This window comes from Aplidium turbinatum, chromosome 2 (genome assembly GCF_918807975.1).
Source record: "Aplidium turbinatum chromosome 2, kaAplTurb1.1, whole genome shotgun sequence".
Lineage (NCBI taxonomy): Eukaryota > Metazoa > Chordata > Ascidiacea > Aplousobranchia > Polyclinidae > Aplidium > Aplidium turbinatum.
In genome coordinates, this window is record NC_137473.1 from 35,747,973 (window position 1) to 35,771,553 (window position 23,581).

At 36.7% G+C, this 23,581-nt stretch overlaps 1 protein-coding gene across 1 annotated transcript; it reads left to right on the forward strand.

The window, feature by feature from the left end:
* Positions 1-825: 825 nt before the first annotated feature.
* On the forward strand, positions 826-20,048 carry LOC145787941 (ubiquitin carboxyl-terminal hydrolase 4-like). Its single transcript, XM_082599781.1, has 20 exons — positions 826-938; positions 4,225-4,348; positions 4,725-4,855; positions 7,243-7,373; positions 8,304-8,430; positions 8,606-8,748; positions 8,865-8,971; positions 9,319-9,509; positions 9,723-9,856; positions 10,478-10,596; positions 10,715-10,979; positions 11,329-11,441; positions 11,913-12,032; positions 12,625-12,729; positions 13,139-13,247; positions 14,087-14,204; positions 15,658-15,850; positions 17,716-17,865; positions 18,493-18,700; positions 19,306-20,048. The coding sequence occupies exons 1-20, from the start codon at positions 854-856 to the stop codon at positions 19,516-19,518; spliced, it is 2,886 nt and encodes a 961-aa protein (XP_082455907.1). The 5' UTR covers positions 826-853; the 3' UTR covers positions 19,519-20,048.
* Positions 20,049-23,581: the final 3,533 nt, after the last annotated feature.

The window sequence follows — 23,581 nt, forward strand, 5'->3', positions numbered from 1 at the left end:
TTTTTTTGAAGGTTGCGGTTTTTTGGGCTGGTTTGAGTAATGTGTTTCAAAACAGCATGACATCGCTAAAATTTGTTAAAAGAAGAGGATGTAGTCGAGATTCAAATGTACTGTATAGAATGTATAGTTAGGTTGTATAGAATGCTGTAAGTTGCTGTTCTAGTGCTGTCATGTCAGCCATTAGATTGGTCTTATAAAGAAAGCAAGTTTATTTTGTGCTTCTGAGATGCATAAATTAATGTTTTATTATTTTTCTATTTTCCTTAAGACAGTTTACATAAAAGTTCTGTAGGCCTGCAAAGCTTTACTTAACGCTGTTGTGTTCATAACAAGGCATTGTTTACCATGGGAAAGTGGGCAAAATATGGCCATCTTTGAAATTGTTAGATAAGTTTGATGTGAATATGTATGATCATAAATGTGTAGGTAATGTGTAATTGGTCAAAATTGGACATACTGTGCCTGCTGTGCTGACCTGTATTTAGTATATAAAGTTACATATTTGTTATTTCGTTTGCAATGTAATTATCTCAATTTTTACACATTGATTGTTCTTTTTTTACAGGTATCATACATGCTAAATTCAGGGGAAAATTATAAGATCTAGATATATTAGACATCAGTATATATGAATGAATTGAGTCTGTCAAAAATATTTTGAAAGTTTGATGCATATTATAAATTGGGCTGGTTTTGGGCTGGTTCAGTGATCAGTTTGAGCTGGAAACATTATCAAAGGTTGGCAACCCTGCTCCCGACTCCCCATCCAGGAACTGAGACCAGCGTTCTTATTTCTAGGGAAGTTGTCCCTAGATTGAGAATTTTATGTCTACCTCCGTACAATGTTAGGGAAATGAGCAATTTAGCAAGATTTCTTGTCTTCGTTCACTTTCTCCACTGGAGCAGGAGCATTCCTAGTTGTCCTCTTCCTCAGCGAGGTTTACCGTAACATCTGTTATATATATATGATTGAGCATTTCTGACGTTTAAGTCGATATTGCTGCAACACTACACTAATTTTTTTTTCAAATTTAGGGAAGTTTAAACATGAATTTTGGGAATTTTACGTTAGCATTTATGAAAACACTTCTCGGGACACTCGACAATTGTATAAGGTTTACTAGGTTTACCACATTTAAAGATGTCCGTCTCCAGCAATGAGTCCAGTTAAGCGTGTGAAATGGGTAACTTCAATCAATCAAAGTATATTTGTCAAAAACTGGAACAGTACGACTACTTGGTTTTAAATGTGCAAGTTAGGCCTACACAACATAAATTTTCGTACTGAGAGGGAGACAAGAGATGATCATGCATACTTGGCAGCAGTGGCCGAGTGGTTAGCGTGTTGGGCTCGCAGTTGAGAGCCTGCAATCCTGCATGTTCAACTCCAACTACCCGCACTTGCTGTTGTTTCTCTGGGCAAGAAACTTTACGATAATTGCCTCTACCCAGTGATCAATTTCGAGTAATGGGTAGTACCCGTACCAAATTTAAGTCATAAGTACTGTAGAGTAGACAACAGGAAACAGACATTGCCGTCGGCTGCAGCGTGGGTCAGGTGTACGTCGGAAGGCGTACGTCAGAAGGCGTACGTCAGAAGGCGTACACCAATGCATAGCGCTCAAGTCCGCTTTCTCGCAATGCAGGATAAAGATATGAAAAACAAACAAACAAATCATGTGGTCTGCCACCATAGTCAATTTCCACCCTACAGACATAACAATTGTTTAATTTAAAATTTAAAAAATGTAGCTTCACAGAAAAATACAATATTTTTGCGTTTTAATGTGCACACCACAAAAAAAACGTATATACTTAAGATAACGCAACTACAAATTTAAAATCTCTGACCAAAAATTTATATTGTTATGTAAAATTGACAAGTTGATTTTCATAACATATTGATTGATTACACTATAAGTTAACTTTGTAAAATTTACATTGGATTGCTTTTTTAAAACAATGACATTGTAGCTTAAATGGGTGCAACCTAGGTCGTACCCTGAACAGTTCGTACTGTCACGATTTCTTTCTATTTCTTACCAGGAAAAAGACTTGGAAAGGTTCAATGACGTAGTTTAATGGGTTAAACCGAAAAACAGTCAATTAAATTCACAGATAGTTCTACTAGTGAAATGATATATATGAAAACGCTTGAAGGACTCCAACGAATGGTTCACCACTTCCAGCAATTAATCAAAGTAACAGTAAACAGCAATAGATTCCAACGCTTGCGGCTTTTGATCGAGTCTAACGTGATCCACTCACAGCTTCTGATACGATTCTAATTTCAATCAGAAATTATATTAGCATCAACTTTGCTTTACTCGTATTCAATACTTCAACTCTCGATCAACAATAATCTTTGCGTCTATTAACAACTGCTACTACTACAACAATGATCTCTCATAACCAACTCATAATAATAATCAACTCATCATAATACAACTCCCCTAATAATCATTACGCAAATTACACCACTATTTATAGAAGGTTGTTTCGGTCTAGTAACATTGAGAAGGTTACGTAATGTCACATTGTTCTGTCAAGTTGCAATAAATGTCAACAAGCAGAAGCTTAAAGAAGTCTAAAGAATGTCACGTAGGGTAGAAGATTCTTACATAATAACGATTTCGCAATCAGAGATCCATTGGTAAACATCCTTGTGACACCATGACAAACGATATTTGGTGATTGAGAAAACAACAGAAAGTTTGAGGTTTGCATCAAAGGTTACTTCAGGTCATAACCGATAATAACACATCGCACCAGAATTTTACAATCAAAACAACAACGCTCGTTGAAGACACAAAGCAACCCATCGCGAGGCAATACACATTGATTGTGACACGTACCCTGAAAAGATTAAGAGAAAAAATTAAAAAAAGCCGAAGTCACTGATTGCAGTTTTTGCAAACATTTAAAAAAGATTTCCCTGAAAAGATCAAGAGAAAAACGCAGTTTCCGCAAACAAACAAACTGAAGAGATCAAGAGAAAAAAATAGAACGAAGCCGAAGTCGCTGATCAGAGTTTCCGTTTTTCCGCAAACATTTTAAAATTTCCGGTAAGGGAACGTTCAAATATTACGTAACGCTTTTTTTCCGAATTTTTGACCCCCCCTCCCCCATGTAACGCTTTTTCACTACAAATTCAGCACAAAAAACTACCATTCCGTACTCGAAAGCGTTACGTAACGTTTTGCTTGAACCCCCTCCCCCCCCCCGATGTGACGCTAACGTAACGCTTTGCATAAACCCCCCCCCTCCCCCTCGAAGGCGTTACGTAATATTTGAACGTTCCCTAATGATCCGGAAAGTTTGTTGAAGTTGCTGATCGCAGTTTCAACAAACATTTTAAAAGGGATTAGGGTTAGGAAACAATCGAAAGAAAAAAAATTAAAAAAAACCGAAGTCGCTGATTGGAGTTTCCGCAAACAAACAAACTGAAAAGATCGAGAGAAAAAATAGAACGAAGCCGAAGTCGCTGAATGAAGTTTTCGTTTTTTCGCAGTGTCCGCAAACATTTTAAAATTTCTGGTAATGATCCTAAGAGTTTGTCGGAGTCGCTGATCACAGTTTTCGAAAACATTTTAAAAGGGGTTAGGGTTAGGAAACAATCGAGAGAAAAAAATTTAAAAAAGCCAAAGTCGCTGATTGGAGTTTTCGCAAACAAACAAACTGAAAAGATCAAGAGAAAAAAAATAGAACTGTTTTTCCACAGTTTCCGCAAGCATTTTAAAATTTCTGGTAGTGATCCTAAGAGTTTTTGTTTGTTTGCGGAAACTGCAATCAGCGACTTCGGCTTTTTTAAATTTTTTCTTTTGATCTTTTCAGGGTACGAACTAGGTTGCATCCGCTTAAATGACTAGGCTAAATATCAAACCACTTTGTGCGCTTGCACATAAATATTTTTTTTCAACATAGGTTAAATCAAAATTTTAAATATATACCTGACAACCACTGATATGAGAATGCATATCCTTGTAGTGTTTGTTAATAATCCCTGACAAAATCATTATTATCATTATTATTATTATAATGCTTATCAAGCAACAATGGGTTGGGTATATATCAACTGACAACATAGGTTATGCTAGGCTGCAATATTTTGGTTTGTATTATTCAACAAAAAACAATTTAAGAAGTGAACCTCTTGTAGGCAACTATGTCCTAGGTAATCAGACTAAGTTTTAGGAAATTTATGATTTTCAGCATTGCCAACAGGTATGGGAGTACTGGGCTACAACAAATCTGCCAATGATTGTGAACATAATCCAAGCCACCTTCAAAAAGAATTTGAAGAAGTTACCAAGTTGTCTGAAAAGTCACTGAAGAAAGATGACGTTTGGTAATGATGGGCCAAGTAATAGATCTATATTTTTTACGTTAATTGTTAACTGGTCTATAGGTTGCCAATGTGCTTGTACAGTGAGTGTTTACTAAACTGGTGTTACGTGACGCAAGTTCAGTTGCTTTTGTAATTTTTGGCAGTTAATATTTAAATGAAAAGAAATCAATTGAAGTTGATGTAGTTTATGCTTTCATATTGCCTAAGCTTTTACTGCAATAGGCTAGTAAATATTGCCTGTCAAGTGGCTTTTTCATTACTGAATTTCTACCAAATGAAAACTTTGTTGCATTGTGCTATAGGTTACATTGCTACTACTACAAGACTTAGTGTTTATTTGGATTTTATGGTTGTTAATAACAGTATGCTTATTTAGGTGTTTATTGGACTCCAGATGGCATGGCCAATGGAAGAAATATGTTACAAACAATGGGTTGTCATGGGATGTTCAATCAGATTATGCCAATATGCATCCTGGGCCAATCGATAATATTGGATTATTTAAAGGTGTAAAATTTTGAAATAGGACATAATTAAAATATTTTTATGTCCGTCTCCCCATATAATGCCAAGTATAGCATTTAGCACTAACCTATATAAATTATATTGCACCGTGATGGTTTTGTCACCCTTACTGAGGCATCAAATACTGGTGGATTCAGAGAGGTGATTGGAGCAATAGTTATTTATATTCTCTAGGGGCAATTTATAACTTTATTCATTCTATGTTTCCTAGATCAGAATCAAGAAATGGTCTTTTAAATTAATTACTCTGTTTTTCATTGTTTCATTACAACAAGATATAAATTATTTTTGAGGTCACTTTTACAGGGTTCGATCTTAACGCTAGTCCGCTAGCCAATAGCTAGTGAAAATTTGCGTGGACTAGTAGAAATGTTGCAGTACTAGTCCGATTGGCTAGTGAAAATATTCACCGGTGAAAAGGTTTGGTTTACAAAATGGCAATTGGCGACGTCACTCTGAAATACTGCAAAAATATTGTTTGCCAGAGGCGAAATTGCATGAAGAAGGCTGCAAAGTCGGTCAACTGAGCACGTGAATACTTTTTTTCGTTTTTTTCCCTCTTTGGATTGCTACCTTGTCGTAGTTGAAGAGCTTGTGTGCCTCCGTGACCTAAAGAGTTATGCTGACCCAACAAGCCAGACAGGTCTGATGGTAGAGGCCTAACCAAACGCAATCCATCCAATAGTCCACTTCTTTTGACAGTGAACAAATATTATGTATTGTACCACCCTGGCGAATGGCGTGTCATCTCGTACTACAGATGCACACAATGTAATATTACAACATAAATAAATATTAAGCACATACCGCATGCCACATTTATTTTTTATGTTTTAAAATTGCATTGTTTGTGTTTGTGGTACGAGCAGGTGTTTTTGTGCGTATTGTTGCTCTCTTGTGTGTACTGAAATCTGAAAGCCTTTACTTTAGTTAGTTTCAGTCTAAGCCAAAACACTTATATTAATACGTCATCAGACAAGTGAAAAGTCAGTAAACTGGTCGGACTAGTGAAAAATCGTGCGGGCTAGTGAAAACGGGGAGCAACTAGTCCGGTGGGCTAGTGAAAAAAAAAGTTTAGATCGACCCCTGCTTTTATATGAGGAATACCGTTTTAGTAGCAATTTGCTGACTAAAAACAAAAGCTCAGATAAAATGTAGGCTATATAACTGAAATGTCTTCTTAAAGAAGTGGTTCTCAAATTATGGGTGACAAAATGAGTCAAAATTTAAAAAACTGGGTTGTACAGGGATGATCTAAATCTGCCAAAATGGGAATGTTGTAAGTTATTTTATAAATGATTTTTTTTTTCTTTTATTAAGTTGTTTCAATTCCACCATCGACTGAATTGTTGCATCATAAGCATTTATTGGCCTTTCTGAACTATTTTTTAAAATTTGGAGTTCATTTTATCTGTAATCTTGGTGCTGTGAAGCCGCAATGTAGGCTGTGCTTTGAAATGTTATCGAATGAATCCACAAAGAAGAACAAATGATCAAACAGACATCTGAAGAAGAAGCACCCGGACAATGCAAAAAACGAGTTTGTTTTAAGTACCATGTTCAAGAAGTACGGTAGCACTAAATCGAAACAGGTTTGACTCAGCAACGAAATCAGCTCTTTTACTTAGCCTTTAAATAAGTCGAGCAATGAGCATTAGTAAACGCCCTGCGGCCTGCATCTGGTATAAATAATGTAGACCCTGATGTCTCTCAACCTTTGTTCTGGTGCCTCGATGTTATTGAGGATGAAAAGTTATATATACTGTACAAGGATCCTTCATTTGGGTACAACCGCATGATTGAACATAATAGGTTAAGTAAACAAAATCGGTCAGGTTGTCTGTGTCTTGTCTATGGCAGACATAGATTGAAAAAATAATAAAATACTGAAATTGTCTGTGTTTTGGGTCGACATATATTCATAAAACTCAGATTTGGGTTGTACTCAAACCAGTTTGGGAACCACTGCCTTAAAGTGACTAGCTAGATTCAAATATCATGACATGCTTGGTGTCATGGTATTTGAACAACTCTATGGGTTTACCAACAGCAATACCTGTAGGCTGCAGCATTGCAAGGTTCCTTTATAATATAAAATGCACTGTTTTTGTGTTATAATAATTTTTTAATGTCACTTCTCTTTTAAATTTATGCTACTTTCTAGTATATATAGTAATTATGAAAAATATTTGCTGAAGCGGTGAGAGTGCCTGACTGTTACTTGAAAACCTTTCAATTTAATGTCTGTGGTGGTTAGTTGGCTGATGTGTCTCATGGTGAGACACATAATGGCATGTGTAAGGTTAGTGTTCTTGTCTTCTCATTTGCTCAGTCTTGACTTAAGTTACCATGGAGCTACATTGTTTTAGATGAAACCTTCAAAGAGATAAAAGATCGCATGATTGACAGTATAGATTATGAATTAGTCCCAACTGAGTGCTGGAAACTGTTGGTGGACAAATATGGAATAATTGACAATCAACCTGCTATTGAACGAAAAGTAACTTGTTTAAAGTTTGTTTATTTTTTGAAATTTTGTGATACTGATGTTTATTTGCAATTGTAGCTATTTAGCGTTTACTTTGACCTTAATATAATGTAAAAAAACTAAGATTTATTTGGAGAGAAGTAGTTTGTTTACTGTCATACCACTAAGAAATGCTTGGCATTATATATACTGTAGTATTTGGGTTGAATAACATTATTCAAACAGTAAAGAAAACACAAACCGGATAAATTTGATTGCTTTCAGTGTGCAGCATTGTGCCTTTGGAACAAAACAATAATTTTCAAATGTACAATATTTAGTTATTTTTACAGATCATGACACACTGGCACAGTTCTGCGCTAAAAAAGTTTAGATTTGTTTGGTTGTTGGGCATTAGTTTTGTCATAGCTTGAATACAGTTCTTTAAGCAGATTACTTTGCTATTAATCGTCTGTTTTATAGGAATTTATAACGTTTAGTGATGATTCTTCATAAAAGTGCAAAGAATCAGCAGTGTTGTTCTTATTGCATTAAAGCTCAATAAAAATATTTGGTCAAACGGCAATGTTATGCATTGTTTTCTCTTCTGCCTTCCTTAAATAAGCTTTATTGTAAAAAATGCTTTTAATTGCTGTACAAGCAAAGAACACCTTGATTTCAATGTACATGTACATGATTTCAATGTATTTATATGGCTAATTTTTTTTTAAATGTTCAATTACACCTAAATTATGATGTTTTGTTGCTTTTAGCTTGACTAAAATATTCATCCAATTTCAAATGAAAAACTAGTTGAATAAACATTGGTGTGGTTGTGGAAGTATATTTTTGTCATTATTATGGAAGCAAACAAGTTCTTATTTGTGACTGAAAACTTTAATCCTTGTCAAAATGTAGTGTTTGTTTGTATAAATTTAACAAGGATTTTGTTCTGATGCTTAGGTGATTGAAGAAGGAGGTTTGCTCAATGAGACGGTTGTAGAAATCTATCCTATTCCACTAAAGCTTTGTCACTATGATAACATGAAGAAAGTCTTTGTTCAAAAATGCAGTCGTGCCATGACCATTGGTAACTATTGAACAGACTCTTATTTATGAGCATCATTTGATTGCCATGAGCTTGTGTTTTAATAGAAATCATTCTCAGGCAGTCAGAATTACAAATGAAAAGCAAGAGAAAAGCGATTGTGCATAATATGACAGACACTTTCAGACAAAAAAAGTTTATTGTTTGTTTGTTTCAGATGAGCTTGACACGAAGATGAGAAGTTTGTTTCACGTCCCGTCTGATCATGACAGTAGGGTTTGGAATGCTTTTTTGGAACAAGACTACGAAGAAATGGACAAAACAGAGACAATTGAAAAATACAGCTTGCAAAGTGAACAAGTAAATAGAGTTGTCACGACAATATGTAAGGTTTTGTTGGTTAATGGTTAGCAGTTTGGAATTATTGCAATCTCTCAGAAAAGTACCAATACTAATTTTTTTGGCTATTTTTAAAGCTTGTTGTGATTGAGACTAAAAAGCCAGCAGCTGAATGGAAATCGAAAGACTCATCCACCTCAACATCCCAGATCTTCAATGGAAGTTCTTCCAACAGCAAGGCTAGGTAGACGATAAAACCTTTCTGTTTACTGTGTTTTCTTTGCCTTTTGTTGACAAGGACAAGTTCATGCTACTCTTCCACATATTAAATTGTAGTCGGCATCTCTTCCTCAGCAACTAAAACTTCTTTGTCATATTGTATATTAATTATATTATTGATGATATATTATATATTACGCCATTACGGTAATAAAATTTACATTTACTATTACATTTGAAGTTTTTTACCCCAACTCTAGTTTCAATGTTTTTCAAATTCATTTTATGGGTTTGAAATGTAGGCCTACCTTTGCCAACTCTTCTATCGGAGATGTTCCCTAAACAAACTTATTCTTTTACAATAATGTTTAGTGGAAGCGATATGGGATCTACAGCAACGACATCCAACTACCAGTTACGTAACAGCGTGTCACCACAAACCTATAACAAGAAAGGAAAAACTTATGGTCTCTGTGGCTTGAACAATCTTGGTAACACGTGCTTCATGAACAGTGCATTGCAATGCATGAGCAATGTGCCTGCACTCAGCAACTACTTCAAAAGTACGTATATTCTCATGCAAAAACACATTATTGCAAAAAAAAAAGCGACCAAGAACAGCACAGATGCATAAAATATGCATAAAATAGTGTTATATGCTTGTAATCCATATTTTGTCATTCACAGACTAATAGCAATATGTGCCGACAGATGTTTCAAATGCAATCTCGAATTCGAGCCTTTAGGATTTCATTCTACTGGTACTTTGTTTGCAGGTGACGACTACCAAAACGAGCTTAACGTGCACAACCCTCTAGGCATGGGTGGGAGAATCGCCACAACATACGCCAATCTTGTGAAGACGATTTGGTCGGGTGAGACGACGTCGTATGCACCAAGAGATTTCAAGGTGACTATTCAGCTTCTCGTTACGTTTATTGACCGCGTGGTCGCCTCAATCGCCCAATCATAGAAAGCTTCAATGAATACAATGGCAAGATTGCAAACGGAAAACAGCAAGATCATGCAGCAACGGTTTCACGACGTTTCACAGCGTTCTAATTTGAACATTTTTTGGGATAGCAATGGATAGCAATTCTACGTTAAGCTGAGATTATCCGCTGTATTTGATAGAATCTAAGCATCACACTGATTGGAGCTGAAAAGATGTTGATAGTTATATTGCAGGGTAATGTAACCAACAGAAAAAGCTCGTGAAATAGCTTAAATTTTCTTAAAACTCAAAGAGAAGTTTAAAAAAGACAAAAACATTCTTTACCTATACACAACAATATTATTGTTTTAAAAAGTATATACAGCAACAGTATATAAATATTTGCTGAATTTGTTAATTTTTATTGAGATTTGATAAGATGGTACTTAGCAAATTTGATTAAGATTTGATTTTGGTATTGTTTTGTTTGGGACACTTTGTATGTGTGATTTCAAAAGTTTAATACATTGCTTTAACAACGGCATAAAGACGGTAATAAAATTGTATGTGTCATAACCATGTCTGTCTTGTTTTCAGTTTGCTGTTGGACAATTTCAATCCCGATTTCTCGGCTACCAACAACAGGACAGCCAGGAACTGCTTGCCTTCCTTATTGATGGTCTGCATGAAGACCTCAATAGAATCACAAAGAAACCGTAAGTTAACATCTAAATAGCAAAATTGAAAAAAGTGTCTTCTGATTTGTATTTCTTTTGAATCTTCAATTTAAACGATAATTGTAAGTTAGTCATCATACATTTCATGATCTGTCAGGTACATCGAAGCCAAAGATATTGATGACCGTCCACACGACCTCATGGCAGCTGAAGCCTGGGAGAATCACATGAAACGAAACGATTCGATCATAGTTGAGACTCTCCATGGTTTGTATCGAAGCATCGTTGATTGCCCGGAATGCCCTCGCATTTCTGTGACCTTTGACCCTTTCTGCTTTTTGACTCTGCCTCTTCCGGTCAAGAAGGAAAAGACTCTTGAGTGCACATTTGTTCCGCTAAATAGCGCTGAAGAGATGGTCAAGGTAAATTGTTCTTTTCCGACTTTTACTATATGATGGTTACCACACTAAAAAATAATATATAGTATGCACAAAGTGCGTCACTAACAAAACCCCAAAAGTTTGAGTACGCTTTGCTCAGCGTACTAAATTGGAGATGTGAATGCAAAGACTTGCAATGCAACAAATTAAAACCATCGTTGTTCTAAAGAATCTAAAGGAACCTCCATTTGGAAAGCGCCCAGAGAGCTAAGAAAGGGATTCGCAATCGCAGTTCCTTTTCAAGATATTATTAATGTGGACCAATAGGGCAAACCGCATTTTTTTTATTGCCGACTGAAACGTCTTTACAATTTTTAACATTGTTTTTCAGTACAAACTGACTGTGCCGAAATCCGGAACGATCAAAGATTTATGCAAAGCTTTATCGGAGTACAATCAAAAGCCGTACAACAACATGAAGGCAACGGACGTGTACAACAACAGGTTCAAGCTCGAATTTTTGTTGAAAACCTATTCTATGCGCAGGTCACTGTCGGAGTTCTTTCTAAGGAGACTACTCAATAATCCAAGCGTGCATCCCAACTCTCCACACACTTCTCACATTCATAAACTTGAAACGACAAACTTCAAAAACAGTCAGCACACGCAGTGCGACACATTGACTTGATTGTTGCCTCATCACACATCAAAAGGAAATTGTGAGCAAAGTGATTGCAGAATTTAAACTGGAAGCCTTAAAGTTGGAACACGTTTGCGGCTTTCGATTTCCAATCGACGCTCCGTTACGGCGTGGCGCACCATTTGAGACCCCCTGGCGTATAAGATAGCATAAAAATGTAATGTAACATCTTTTTAAATAGCTTTTAACTATTATTTTTTGGATTACTCTGTAAGACGCTAGACATAGTGCCATGAAAAGGCCAATGTCATTGCTTTTTTTGTTTGAATGTGCAGGTTCCATAAAGTCTTTCAGTTGTCTGATCAAGTGCGAAATATTTACGAGAAAGACGTTATCTATGTTTTTGAAGGGTTGCCTGACGCGACCATGGTCCCTGTTTACATGAGATACCTCAGGTGGGATTTGCATTTCAGCCAGCAAAATACATTCTTTTTTACATTGATTAAACGTCTGCAGCTGCTGCAGCTTACATTGATTAAACGTAAGCAAACGTCTGCAGACGTTGATTTAATGTAAAAATGACTGATTTAGGGTGATACAAGTTTTGTTGCATGACTGAATTATTAGTGATGTTAAACTAATTTTGTTTTTCAGTATGCTGAATGTGTTAGAATGAAATGTGCAGTGTGACTTTTATGTTTTATTATCAAGATGCGAAGCGTATTTTCAAATAGTAACGGCACGCAAACAAACCTGAATTTAAACCATCCAATAAAACGTTTATTTTTGCTGAATTATAACTCATTTATCAAATTAAATTTTTGTTTTCTACATGCTTACAGAGCGTCTCCACTAGAAATATATTTTTCAATGCTTTTTTGCTACATTTGTGACCCATTTGTATTGTTTAAGTTACTGGTTAATATGTTATTATGTCTATCTATACGATTTAACGTCTCTTGTTCTTGGTTATTATTACCATCATTATTATTAGGTTACAGAAATTTGTATATTGTTTCAAAGATCTACTTTTTTGTTTTGTTTCAGCGCTTCTGGCAGTGCTCACTTGTTCGGTCAACCTCTGCTAGTGCCTGTGCAAGCGGAAAAAACAACCTTTATGCATCTTTACCGGGCGATACTCCATGGGACAGCGTGAGCTAATCTTATTTGGTTGCAAAGGATGTGTGAGCTTACCTTTCAAAACATGGTTAAGTTGAAAAAATTTCGTTAACTTGAACTCCAGATTGTTGATGTGGATTGTACTCCAGCCACGATTTTTAAGCGATTTTATTACTACAGAAACGAAGGTTGGAACGCCAAGTTAACCTGTTCAAAAACTAAAGATCCCAATATGTAGATACTAATCTTGTGTTCAGCAAACGTTTCGAAAACTTTACTGTCTTCATCTTCAGTACTATAAATGTTTGTCGAGTTTAGTAACTACATTTTGGGCCCTTTATTTTTTGATCAGAAACGTAGGTGTTCTAAAATATTTGCTTGATAAGCGGTTTTTTTGACTATTAGACTTTTTAGTTTCTTACATTTCAATTTTCGTCTGCAGCCGCTTTCTCACAGACGAGACTTTGAAGAGTGACATTGCAGACTTTCTTGCAAAATCTGACGAGGAATTGTTGGATACCAAACAAAAGAATGACTCTGCCGAAGAGCAGGTAAATATACTAGTGTTCTAGGTTCAGTTAATCAGCTGCATGTTTTGTGCCTAACAAATTTTTAAAGTAAAGTTGTTTTAGAAATCCGTTTTATGAATTTTGATTTTTTTTTTAATTTTTTTTAGTTCTTGTTATATTTGGTTTATCATATTAAACTCTAAGGTACCTGCAGCTAATAAGGCCCGCTAATTTTCAAACCTCAATATTTTTCTAAATGGTGTTTTTAGATGTGGTAGGGATACTAAAGTATTTTGATACTGAAATTATGATATTTCCATTGCAATAACAAATTGGATTAATGTGGTAACAAGAATTTTTTGGGTTACTCAAGTCTTTAACCCTCACTTTCTTAACCAGGGGTGCACAACGATACAATTTTCTTACCCCATGTGCCCATGAGCCTTATTACCAACATTAGCCTAGTCGTGATCATCCTTATCAGTCTTGCTTTAATTAGAAAAAAAGTTCAAATTTATTGGTTTCACTGCATCAGCATGCACATATCTTTCACATAAAATGCAAAAAAACGGAAGTCAAAGCGGTTTGTTAACTGCAGAGCAGTCTAAAATATGTGAAAATTAATAAAACCACTCAATTTCAGTCCCCCCAAACTTCAACTTTCCGTAACTCAAAAAGTTGTAAACTTTAGGCTGTGAAAGTCAGTCAGTCTCAATTCACCAAAGCAGCAACCAAAGATTTCACTTTTGTTTAAAAGATTTGTAACAACGGAGATCCCGGGGGTGGGCCTTATTACCGGCCGGGCCTTATTAGCTGCATATGCCTTATATAAATGTGACAACGATATTTAACAAACGATACGTACCATTCTACTTCTCCAGATGAATGAAGAGAGTGATGGTGGACTGTTTGATCTTTTCCAAATTAAAGTTGTCAACAGTTTCGGGACCTTCGAGCAACGATGCTTAGAAAACAATGACAAAAATTTGAAGCTGGCCGGTAAGAAAGGTGGCGCAGTTTTTTTCTGGTTTCACTTCCGCATTCGGACAATATCACTGGTGTTGATGGCATTTTTTCTCTGGATTTTGTTCATAATATTCTCCTCAGTCTTCATTTAAACTACAATTTCTTGGTCACAAACTGGGTGTATACTAGGGTGTTTCATATTTTCATCTTCAATTTTCAAAAAGCTTGGGGTCTGATGAAGTAGAGTTTTAATAAAATGGAAAAATACCGAAGCATGTTTGGAAATACACCAAAATTATCATTCAAAAATATTAAAACTTACTCAAACAACGAGTTTTGTTGAATAACTTTTTTTCTGCTTTCAACACGACTTTCGACTCTTAGAAATGGTCATAAGAAACCGTATCTTTTGCGCTTTTTGACACCAAACTTGTCACTCGTAGTTTTTGAATTACATAAAAATGGGGTAATTGTAACTTCAAGGAGCGTGCCCCACATCTTTATGACGTCGTAATGAGCTAAAATTTTCAGTGTTAAGTTTTTACCCAAAACCCCACCAGCCACCACATCAAACCCCAGGATTTTTGAAAATCAAAGTGTTGAAAATATGAAACACCCTAGTACAGGGGGTTACTACCGGCTCACGAGAAAACTCCTCCATCAAAATGGCCGTCAAAATTGCGAGTTGGTTAAATGTATGTACTTTATCGTAAGATAAATTCGTTACAGCGAAAGCAATTGCAATAATGCACTTAAAACACGTAAATTGTCCACATTTTTGCAAAATTTTCCTTTCGCTTGCTCCATCACATGTTATTAACCTCACTACTGGTGGCACTGGTAATGCACGGTTTCGGCAATGACTTAAAGGAATAGTAGCCAATCGGTAAAGTTATTTAGGGCTCCTCAAAAATCAAAATATTGATAACTTGAAGTATGTTTAAACCGCTATAAAAATTAGACCTGTTATAATAGGTATTATAACAATAATAATATAACAATATAACAAGTTTTCCGGTCCACGAAGAAACCGGTCCGTGATAGAAAAAAGGTTGAGGTCTGCTGCCCTAGTGTATATCACTTATGCCTATAAGTAATGATGTAACTGCTGCAGACAGTGCACACCGTTTCGACCTTCCGGTCTCCTCAGTGCAGTAGGTACACTGGTATGGCCATGTATGTTTAATTGTTTATGTATTACGCCTACCTACCGTAAGTAAGTATCAAGAATCGATTTTCAGCGTGTCGAAGCTCGCAGAACTGACTATGTGAAGTGTTTCAAGAACTTGTCGTGTGATACCAAGAAAAACAAGATTTATTGTGACTTGTAAATTGCAGCATGAGTGAATTTCCACTTTTGCAGTTTTAAAAGCGTCATATACAATTATACACGCGTTGCTGATGCTCTCTTCATAAAAACGGAGCCATTGTTAGCCTTTTTTTTTTACGAAATCACCATTGCGTTTGGAACAAACCTGCATTGCAGATAACCTTTATCTGGCCGCTGATTGGAGTAGAGAGTCGTTCGAGAACATTTTCACAAATCGTTGGAGCGAACTTGTGACTTTGCATGACAGTCTTCAGCCGGGATCAACAAAGAAGATAGCTTCGGATGTTAATTTGTTAACCTGTATGGAATTGTTCACTTCCAAAGAACAGCTCGGGAAAGAAAATACATGGTGACCCAAGTTGTCAAAATATCTTAAATTTTAAAGATTTTTCATCTTTCTTTTACTCTGGTGGGGCCTTAGCTTGAAGGTCATTTAGTGTTGCCAGTTGTTTATCGATAAAACCTGCATTTCCACAATCCACATGTTATCTATTTTGTTTGACTAAAATCAATGATTACTGAGATTGGTACTTTTTCTTAACAAACATCGATTCATTCAAATTAAGAATCTTATTCTTTAAATTTTGTTTATGTTGTACGTCATTAAACAAAACGGGTTTCACTAACATGCACTTTGACTAGGCCAGTGGTTCTCAACCTTTTTTCTTTCGTGGCCCATTTTTATTTGCATGAAAGTTCTGTGGCCCATTCAGTTTTCATTTAAGAAAAAAATTACAAAAAGGTTTATAAACAAAAAGCAGCAGAACATTGCCTTTGGAAAGTTGCAGGAATCCCCTTGTTGAATCCAGGCGCTGACGTTTCACACTATCTTTTCGTTAAAAAAACAATTCACATCTTCATCCTTGTAATTTGGATGAACTTTTTCCAGGTGAAGTTTCAGTTTTGATGGCCTCAATGAATGATGACTAAGAACTTTACAACATAATACACATTGTCCTTTTTCTTCTCTGTTATCAAAAATCGATGTAGCCTATACATACTGAATGTAATTTTCATCAAACTTAACGCTTCAAGTATTGTCAATTCCTTCCCAACATAATCCACAAAATAAAATGCTGCACGTACCAAAAGGCGGATCTGCAGAAGTTCAACAAAGCTACCGCTTATAAAGATGGCCTAATCACAAACTAGTCTATTGCATCATAAAGTGTTGTAAAAATTGAGTTGATGTAAAACTGTATGTTGCAATAATTAGAATGATGATTGCCACTTTGTAGCTAAAAACAGCAGCATCATTCATTGTAACTGAACAAACACACAAGTGTAAAATTGACTATAATGACAAAATGAAACAAAATGTTTCAATAAATCTTTCAATTTTTTAAATATGTCTGTGGCCCACCTCAAATGCCTCTATGGCCCACCAGTGAGCCATGGCCCACTGGTTGAGAACCGCTGGACTAGGCTAAATGATTAAATGACACTCCATTAAAAATTAAATGGTACATTTTAGTGAAACCCGTTTTTCTTTAATGTCAGAAGCTTTTTGTGCTTTGATTAGAGCAAATAGAATATAATCCAACATTAGCTAAGGCAACGTTCAAATATTACGTAACGCCTTCAAGGGGGAGGGGGGGTTTATGCAAAGCGTTACGTTAGCGTCACATCGGGGGGGAGTTCAAGAAAAACGTTACGTAACGCTTTCGAGTACGGAATGGTATTTTTTTGTGCTGAATTCGTAGTGAAAAAGCGTTACATGGGGGAGGGGGGATTGAAAAAAGCGTTACGTTGGCGTTACATGGGGGAGGGGGGGTCAAAAATTCGGAAAAAAAGCGTTACGTAATATTTGAACGTTCCCTAAACTGATGGTTAAACAACAATGTAAAGATGACGGATTTTGCTATCCGCTTTACAACTTTAAAATTTAATCGTGTATTTATGGGGTACAATGGTACAGTATATTATATTTAATAAACATTTAAAATGTCGGTACTGACAAAAAAATCCCAATCTCAAGCAGGACAAATTAAGAAGCTATAGTTACGACTCTCGAAAATTTTTTACAGTCACTCATTCACTCTAGGTGGAATCTAGAACTTCGAGCCCACCAAGGTTGGAATTCATATTCTTATTAAAGCACACATGATTACATGTACATTTGTACCATTGTACACTATTATTGTCATGGATATCTGATATCATGCATCAATTTTGAAATGTCAATATATTTTTCTTAACATTATTGGATAACAGGTATTGCTCAAGTTGCAAGAAGCACCAGCAGGCCTTCAAGAAGTTCGATCTCTGGATGCTTCCACCTGTCTTGATCATCCACTTAAAGCGATTTTCCAACAGTAGATGGAGCAGGGACAAGCTGGATACATTCATCGACTTTCCAATCAGGTTTTTAATTTATTTATTTCCCGCACTTTTGACTTTAACTCGACAACAGCATATGACGTTGAACAGGGACACGTGTTGTCATTTTTATGACAAAACTTTTCCACTTGCGCAAGAAAAGTATTTGCTTTTCCTTCGCCGTTTTTTCCGTCTGCGTGGCGGCCACTGCTTTATTTAGCCATCTGGAATTGCGACAAAATTCCTCTAGATATAGCCCTGCTGTTACAAGTTACATTATTGTGAAAGGTGCTTAATCAACGTTGTTTGGTTGCCTGTTGTCATCCGACTTGAGAATCAAGATGTTTGCACAAAGACCGGATAGTTATCTTAATAGTACATAATCCTGCTATTGCAGACTAGATGCATGGCTATCTTTCGTTGATGACTCGTGTCATCGTTGTTGTACTTGACATGTATAAATAGATAACGACACAAGATTTAGAGCATACACTTTTTCTCCAAACGCAATTGATCTGATGATCTGTTGGTGGAAGAGCGCAAGCTACTGTGCTCAAATGTGGGTTTGGATCAATGCAATGGAATTTAACATAGAAAAGTCGTGCTACAGTGGAAAATTAAACCCACTTCTAACTATTTGCACCAGACACTAGACAGGTTATTGCGTTTCAGAGATTTGGATTTGTCAGACTTCGTGGTGAACCCTGCCAACAAGACCCTTCCGTTCAACCAGCGACGCTATAACTTGATCGCTGTGTCCAACCATTATGGCGGGCTTGGGGGAGGCCATTACACTGCGTTTGCCAAAAATCATATTGATCAAAAATGGCATTACTTCGATGATAGCAACGTGTCATCTGCCACCGAGAAGCAAGTTGTGGTGAGTACGGGCAGTTGAAGATTTTCAAGGAGTACAGTACTTTACTTTTGTGAAGTCGATTGTAACTTGTTAGTTGGTCTGTCTGCACTGTCTAAGTACCAAAGGATCGGTCAACAGTCCAAATACTTTATTAGAAATCGATTTCATGAGAGGCCGTAGCCCTCACATCTTCAGCCTCGTATCTTCTTTTCAGTCTCTTGATACGAGACTAAAGATGTGAGGGCTACGGCCTCTCATGAAATCGATTTCTAATAAAGTATTTGGACTGTTGACCGATCCTTTGGTACTTAGACAGTGCATACAGACCAACTAAGTTAGTAATGGACAAAGGATCGTCGCAGCATAGTAGCCGCTCAGATAGTCAGGCAGATCTCCTCCATCAGTTTACTACTAGAGAACTTCAAAGTAACTTGTTAGTTTTGAAATATGGAAATCGCTTGCTTGTATCTAAGGTTTCACGCACTTAGGCATACTAGTTAATGTAAACACGCCGTCAACGGGTAACTGGTTGAATTTGCGTTTCTGCAATGGCGGACTTCAATTTTAGTGTTTGGCTCCAGTCCTTCACTTAAATCCACTGCAAACGAATTAAATCTATCTTCCAGACCAAGGCTGCTTACATGTTGGTTTATCAACGTCAAGATGTGGAGACCTGGTTTAACGGAAATACGGAGAAGCCTTTTCCGTTTTTGAATCCTATTTTAAGTCCTCGCTCCAAAGAACCGGAAACAAAAGGAACCAGTTTCGAATTTCAGAGGAATCCTAACGAGGATGATTTAAACAACAATAATGCTGAAGACTCCATGGACACGTCATGATTGTTTTTTTTTTCTTTTTGTCGTCAAGTAACATATTATAGTTCTTTAGTAAATTTACCCATTTTTTGAAAACGTGTGTGATTACAAAAATAAGTCTAATTATACGGAATCAAATGATTTGATGTAACCTCATTTCGATAGTAATTTTTTATGTGAAGCTTGCATCTGATATCAGCTATTGTACTTAACGTTTCTTTAAAACATCAGAATTAACAGCTGTTGATAGTAGCGCACTCGTGCGTTCTGAGATGATGTAAAGTTAAGCTCCTTGTGTTCAACTAACTCGCATTCAGCTACATATTTCAGTAAGTATTTTGCAACTGGGATTTTCAGAATTTTAAGAGCTACTTAAGAAATACACCAACTACAGTACCATGAAAGCTGTAAATTTCCAAAAAAAGAAAGTAAATAGCAATCAATGTTAAATATTTTTCATGGAAAATGTAGTTGAAAATCCTATTGCCATTAACTGGCTGTTCATCCTATTGTTAATGTTTTATAGGCTAAGCCTATCTGTGTCAATAAATCAATTTGTGTGACATGGTGTCTGTAATGAGAGTAACGCGGGGCAAAATGGGCATTCGCTTTTTTGAAGAGTAGCCTACAAAAAAAAAGATCAAAACTACTCCAATGAAAGTTTCACACAAAAAAAATTGAAACCTTCGTGCGACACTCGGTGGCAAGGAGGTCAAAATAGCTTTCTCGGTAGCTTACTTTGTTATTAAAACTTGTCTACTGAATAATATTATGATATTTAGGTGTTTTTGATAATTTCTGCTTTTTTAGTTTTTGAACATCTCACGTCTGAAACTGCCCGCTAGCTCAATTGGTTAGCGCGTCACTTTTGGAACGAAGAAGCTTCAAGATCAAGCGGCGCTGGTTCGACTCTCGGGGTGTGCGCTTGAGCAACGCACGTTAAGGACTGCTCTCCATTCAGCGGCATCTAATGGATGGAATAATTCTCCGGCAACAAGACTTCAACAATCGGAAACTTCACTCTGTCAATCTCGGTGACCGGGCCTGCGTCGGTGATTCAAAGCCTCTACAAGTATGCGAAACTGCCAGGATTAAGCTCTGCAAGAAGCTTTCCCGGTCCGAGGATAAAGATTCAATCAATTTCAATAATGTCTTTACTTTTCTTCGAGCACATCATTTTTTACGAGATATTCATATTTGATACAGGCTGGTAGGCTAGGCTACTAAGATTGCGGCTTTTGCCATTACTTCTTTTTTGTTTTAAAACATTGCTTCAATCTACAAGTTTTGCAAAGCAAGAAAATAAAATTTGACACACACTTTGGCTTTCAAAGAGGTAAAGTAAATTCGTGAAACAGTAAAGTGCCAATATTTGAAAAACCCGACGTGCTAAAAAAGCACAGATTTGGAATCAGCGCAAAAATTTACTTGTAGACTACGTAGCCAATGATTAAAAAAACTTGATAGGATAGGCTAATTGATCAGTTCATTAATTGACTCTGCCCCTAACTCGTGTCAGTTCTCGTTTGTTACTGATATTACGTTACGTAAGACGGTAAAAGCCAGTACGGTAAGCTTATTGGTTATGTCAAAATTTTAAACAAAGCGAGAACATTTTCATGAAATGAATGCTAAAGTTACACAACCTTAACAGAAGATAACGAAGTTGCAGAAATAGGCTAATCTAGGGCTACTCAACTGGCGGTCCGAATCCGGACCTTTTGGGTGCTGATAGTGGACCTTGAGCTTTTGGAAGAATAACCTCATTGCCACGTTTCAAGGCTACTTTGAACAGATTTCTACTGGAAAGAAGCAATTTTTACTGCACTTATCCCAGTTGCTGGGGGGCTTTGACTTCCAGATTTCCCAACACTTTCTCAGAAATCTGATTCGAGTTACATTTTACCTAAAAAAGTGGTTTGGTAGCCTACAGATAGTTTAAGTTTTGTGGTTGTTTGTGAAATAACTTATTCACCGAACCCAGGGATATCTAGAGAAGGGGATATGAAGGCTCGCAGCGATTGCCTTATTCTCATGACACTACCAGGGCGGTAGTTTGTAGCACGTTAAAAATGCGGTTCTTTTTGGAATTGCAGAAAGTTTTGTAGTGCAACTGGTACAATGAGCTACAGAAGACAGTTAGTAAATGTTACATAGAGCATATTTAAAGAATACTTGTTTACAAAGACAGTTAAAAAGTTACCAGTAAGCTGTTTTTTTTAACAAAGCCTTTGCAGTAGGCTAGATGTAAAGCAAGTATATGGGTAGTTGAATTAACAAGCAACCATGAGCATGCTGTGAATATCCAGGCCTGATTCTAATAGCGCAATGCAAGTTATCATAACAAGATTTATTAAACTACTATCGGTGCCAATTGTCATTTTACGATAAACAGAGATCATTCACGATAAACAAAAGCCCTTCTATTGTCAGACGTAATAAAAGCCTTCGTATCCCCTTCTTTAGATATCCCTGACCGAACCACTAAAAATATTCAACTTGTCAAACTGGACCTTTGTTAAGATTAGTTGAGTAACCCTGGGCTAATCCAAAAACACGGTCACGTGAAGACTAATATCAAAAATAAGTAGGCTATTGTTTTCACATATTAGGCTATTGCGTTGTCAATTAAACTAGGCGGCAATCTTGCGTTTTTTTAGTATCCTGGTCTGCAACTTTCTTCATTTCGTCAGTAGGCTAGGCTCAGTGTTGTACGCGTCAATGAAATAAATTGACGGCGTCAGCGCAAATTGCCTAAAAACTTTACGGCGTAAAGTACTGCGTAAGCTCTTAAAGAAATTGTCAGCGTCAGCGCTAATTTCTAGCGCTATTTTAGCCAGGGTCTCACAAAACGGAAGTATTGCAACCAAGTTTAGGCGAGCAATGGCTATAAATAAAGGGAAGGTTTTATGTTTTGAGACTGCATTGTAATTAGCTGCTTAGCTTATTAGTTATTTACTTGTAGAAACACAAGCATTTCAAAACGTTTGTCTGACAATCAGCTGCGTTTGGGACGCATAATGTCCTTTCCAAGTGAAAACATGCGTTCCACAGTAGCGCTGAATGGTGGGGTGTTGTATTTCAACAACAAGTCTTGAAAACGTTTACTCGGAAAGGGATCACTGTTCCAAGCGTGCTGTGATGGTTTAGCACATATAAATCTTTTAACGAGGTCCACTGCACCAACATCGCTGTTTCCAGGGGTAAAGAGCTCTTGAAATAAAGTATCTTCAACCTCCACGATGACATTCATTGATTTTCCTCTTTTTCTTTTTGATCCCTCGTTCTCGATAGGCCTACTGCTCACGATATGAGTGATCACCATTTGGCGAGCTTCTTCCGCTTGTATTCCAAGGAGCCATTCCAACCAACGCGAAAGCCGGTAATTCGGATGAGTCGCGATGGCCAGAATACATCGTGAAACTCTGATTGTGAAACAAGATTTCCATGAAAACAAAAAATGACGCATAGCGCTTGACGCTTAAAATCGGCCAAATAGTTGACGGCGCTATCACTTAATTCCGTCAATTAAAAAATAAATTGACAGCGCTAGCCTCAGCGTCAACAAAAAGTTGACGCCGTCAAATTGACAGCGTCAACGTACAACACTGGCTAGGCTATACTTTTGTGATGTGCCATTTATTGCTGAATAGTGTTTAGGCCTACCTGTTTCAGCCCCCTTGATAAAATCCGTTGTAGCCTACTGACTGATCAACGTCAGAAATAAAAGCAAAATATCATTCTTAACATCAGGTGGTAACCGATCGAGGACAGTCACCAGAAAAACGCAAGTCATTTTATAATTAATCAATGCCTGGTGGTGAACAGTCTTTAACTGTAGGCTATTTATCAAAAACAAAATAAAACCTAACAACCAGACGGCATTTAACATAATATAATAACATGAAAATAAACTAAAAATTATACAAACGTTTTCGGCCCAGAGGCGGATTTACCTATGGCGCCGGGACGCCCCCTAAAATTCCAATTTATTTTTTTATGTCTACATGCAAATTTCTTTTTATGCTATACTTTAACTCAGTGGTTCTTAACCAGTGTTCGATCGAACCCCTAGGGTTCCACGAAG

Coding starts and splice junctions, on each gene's coding strand:
- LOC145787941 (XM_082599781.1), top strand. CDS start 854: ATGAGCAATTTAGCAAGATTTCTTGTCTTCGTTCACTTTCTCCACTGG. Junction 939..4,224: donor TTGTCCTCTTCCTCAGCGAG/GTTTACCGTAAC, acceptor CATTGCCAACAG/GTATGGGAGTACTGGGCTAC. Junction 12,730..13,138: donor GCGATACTCCATGGGACAGC/GTGAGCTAATCT, acceptor TTTCGTCTGCAG/CCGCTTTCTCACAGACGAGA.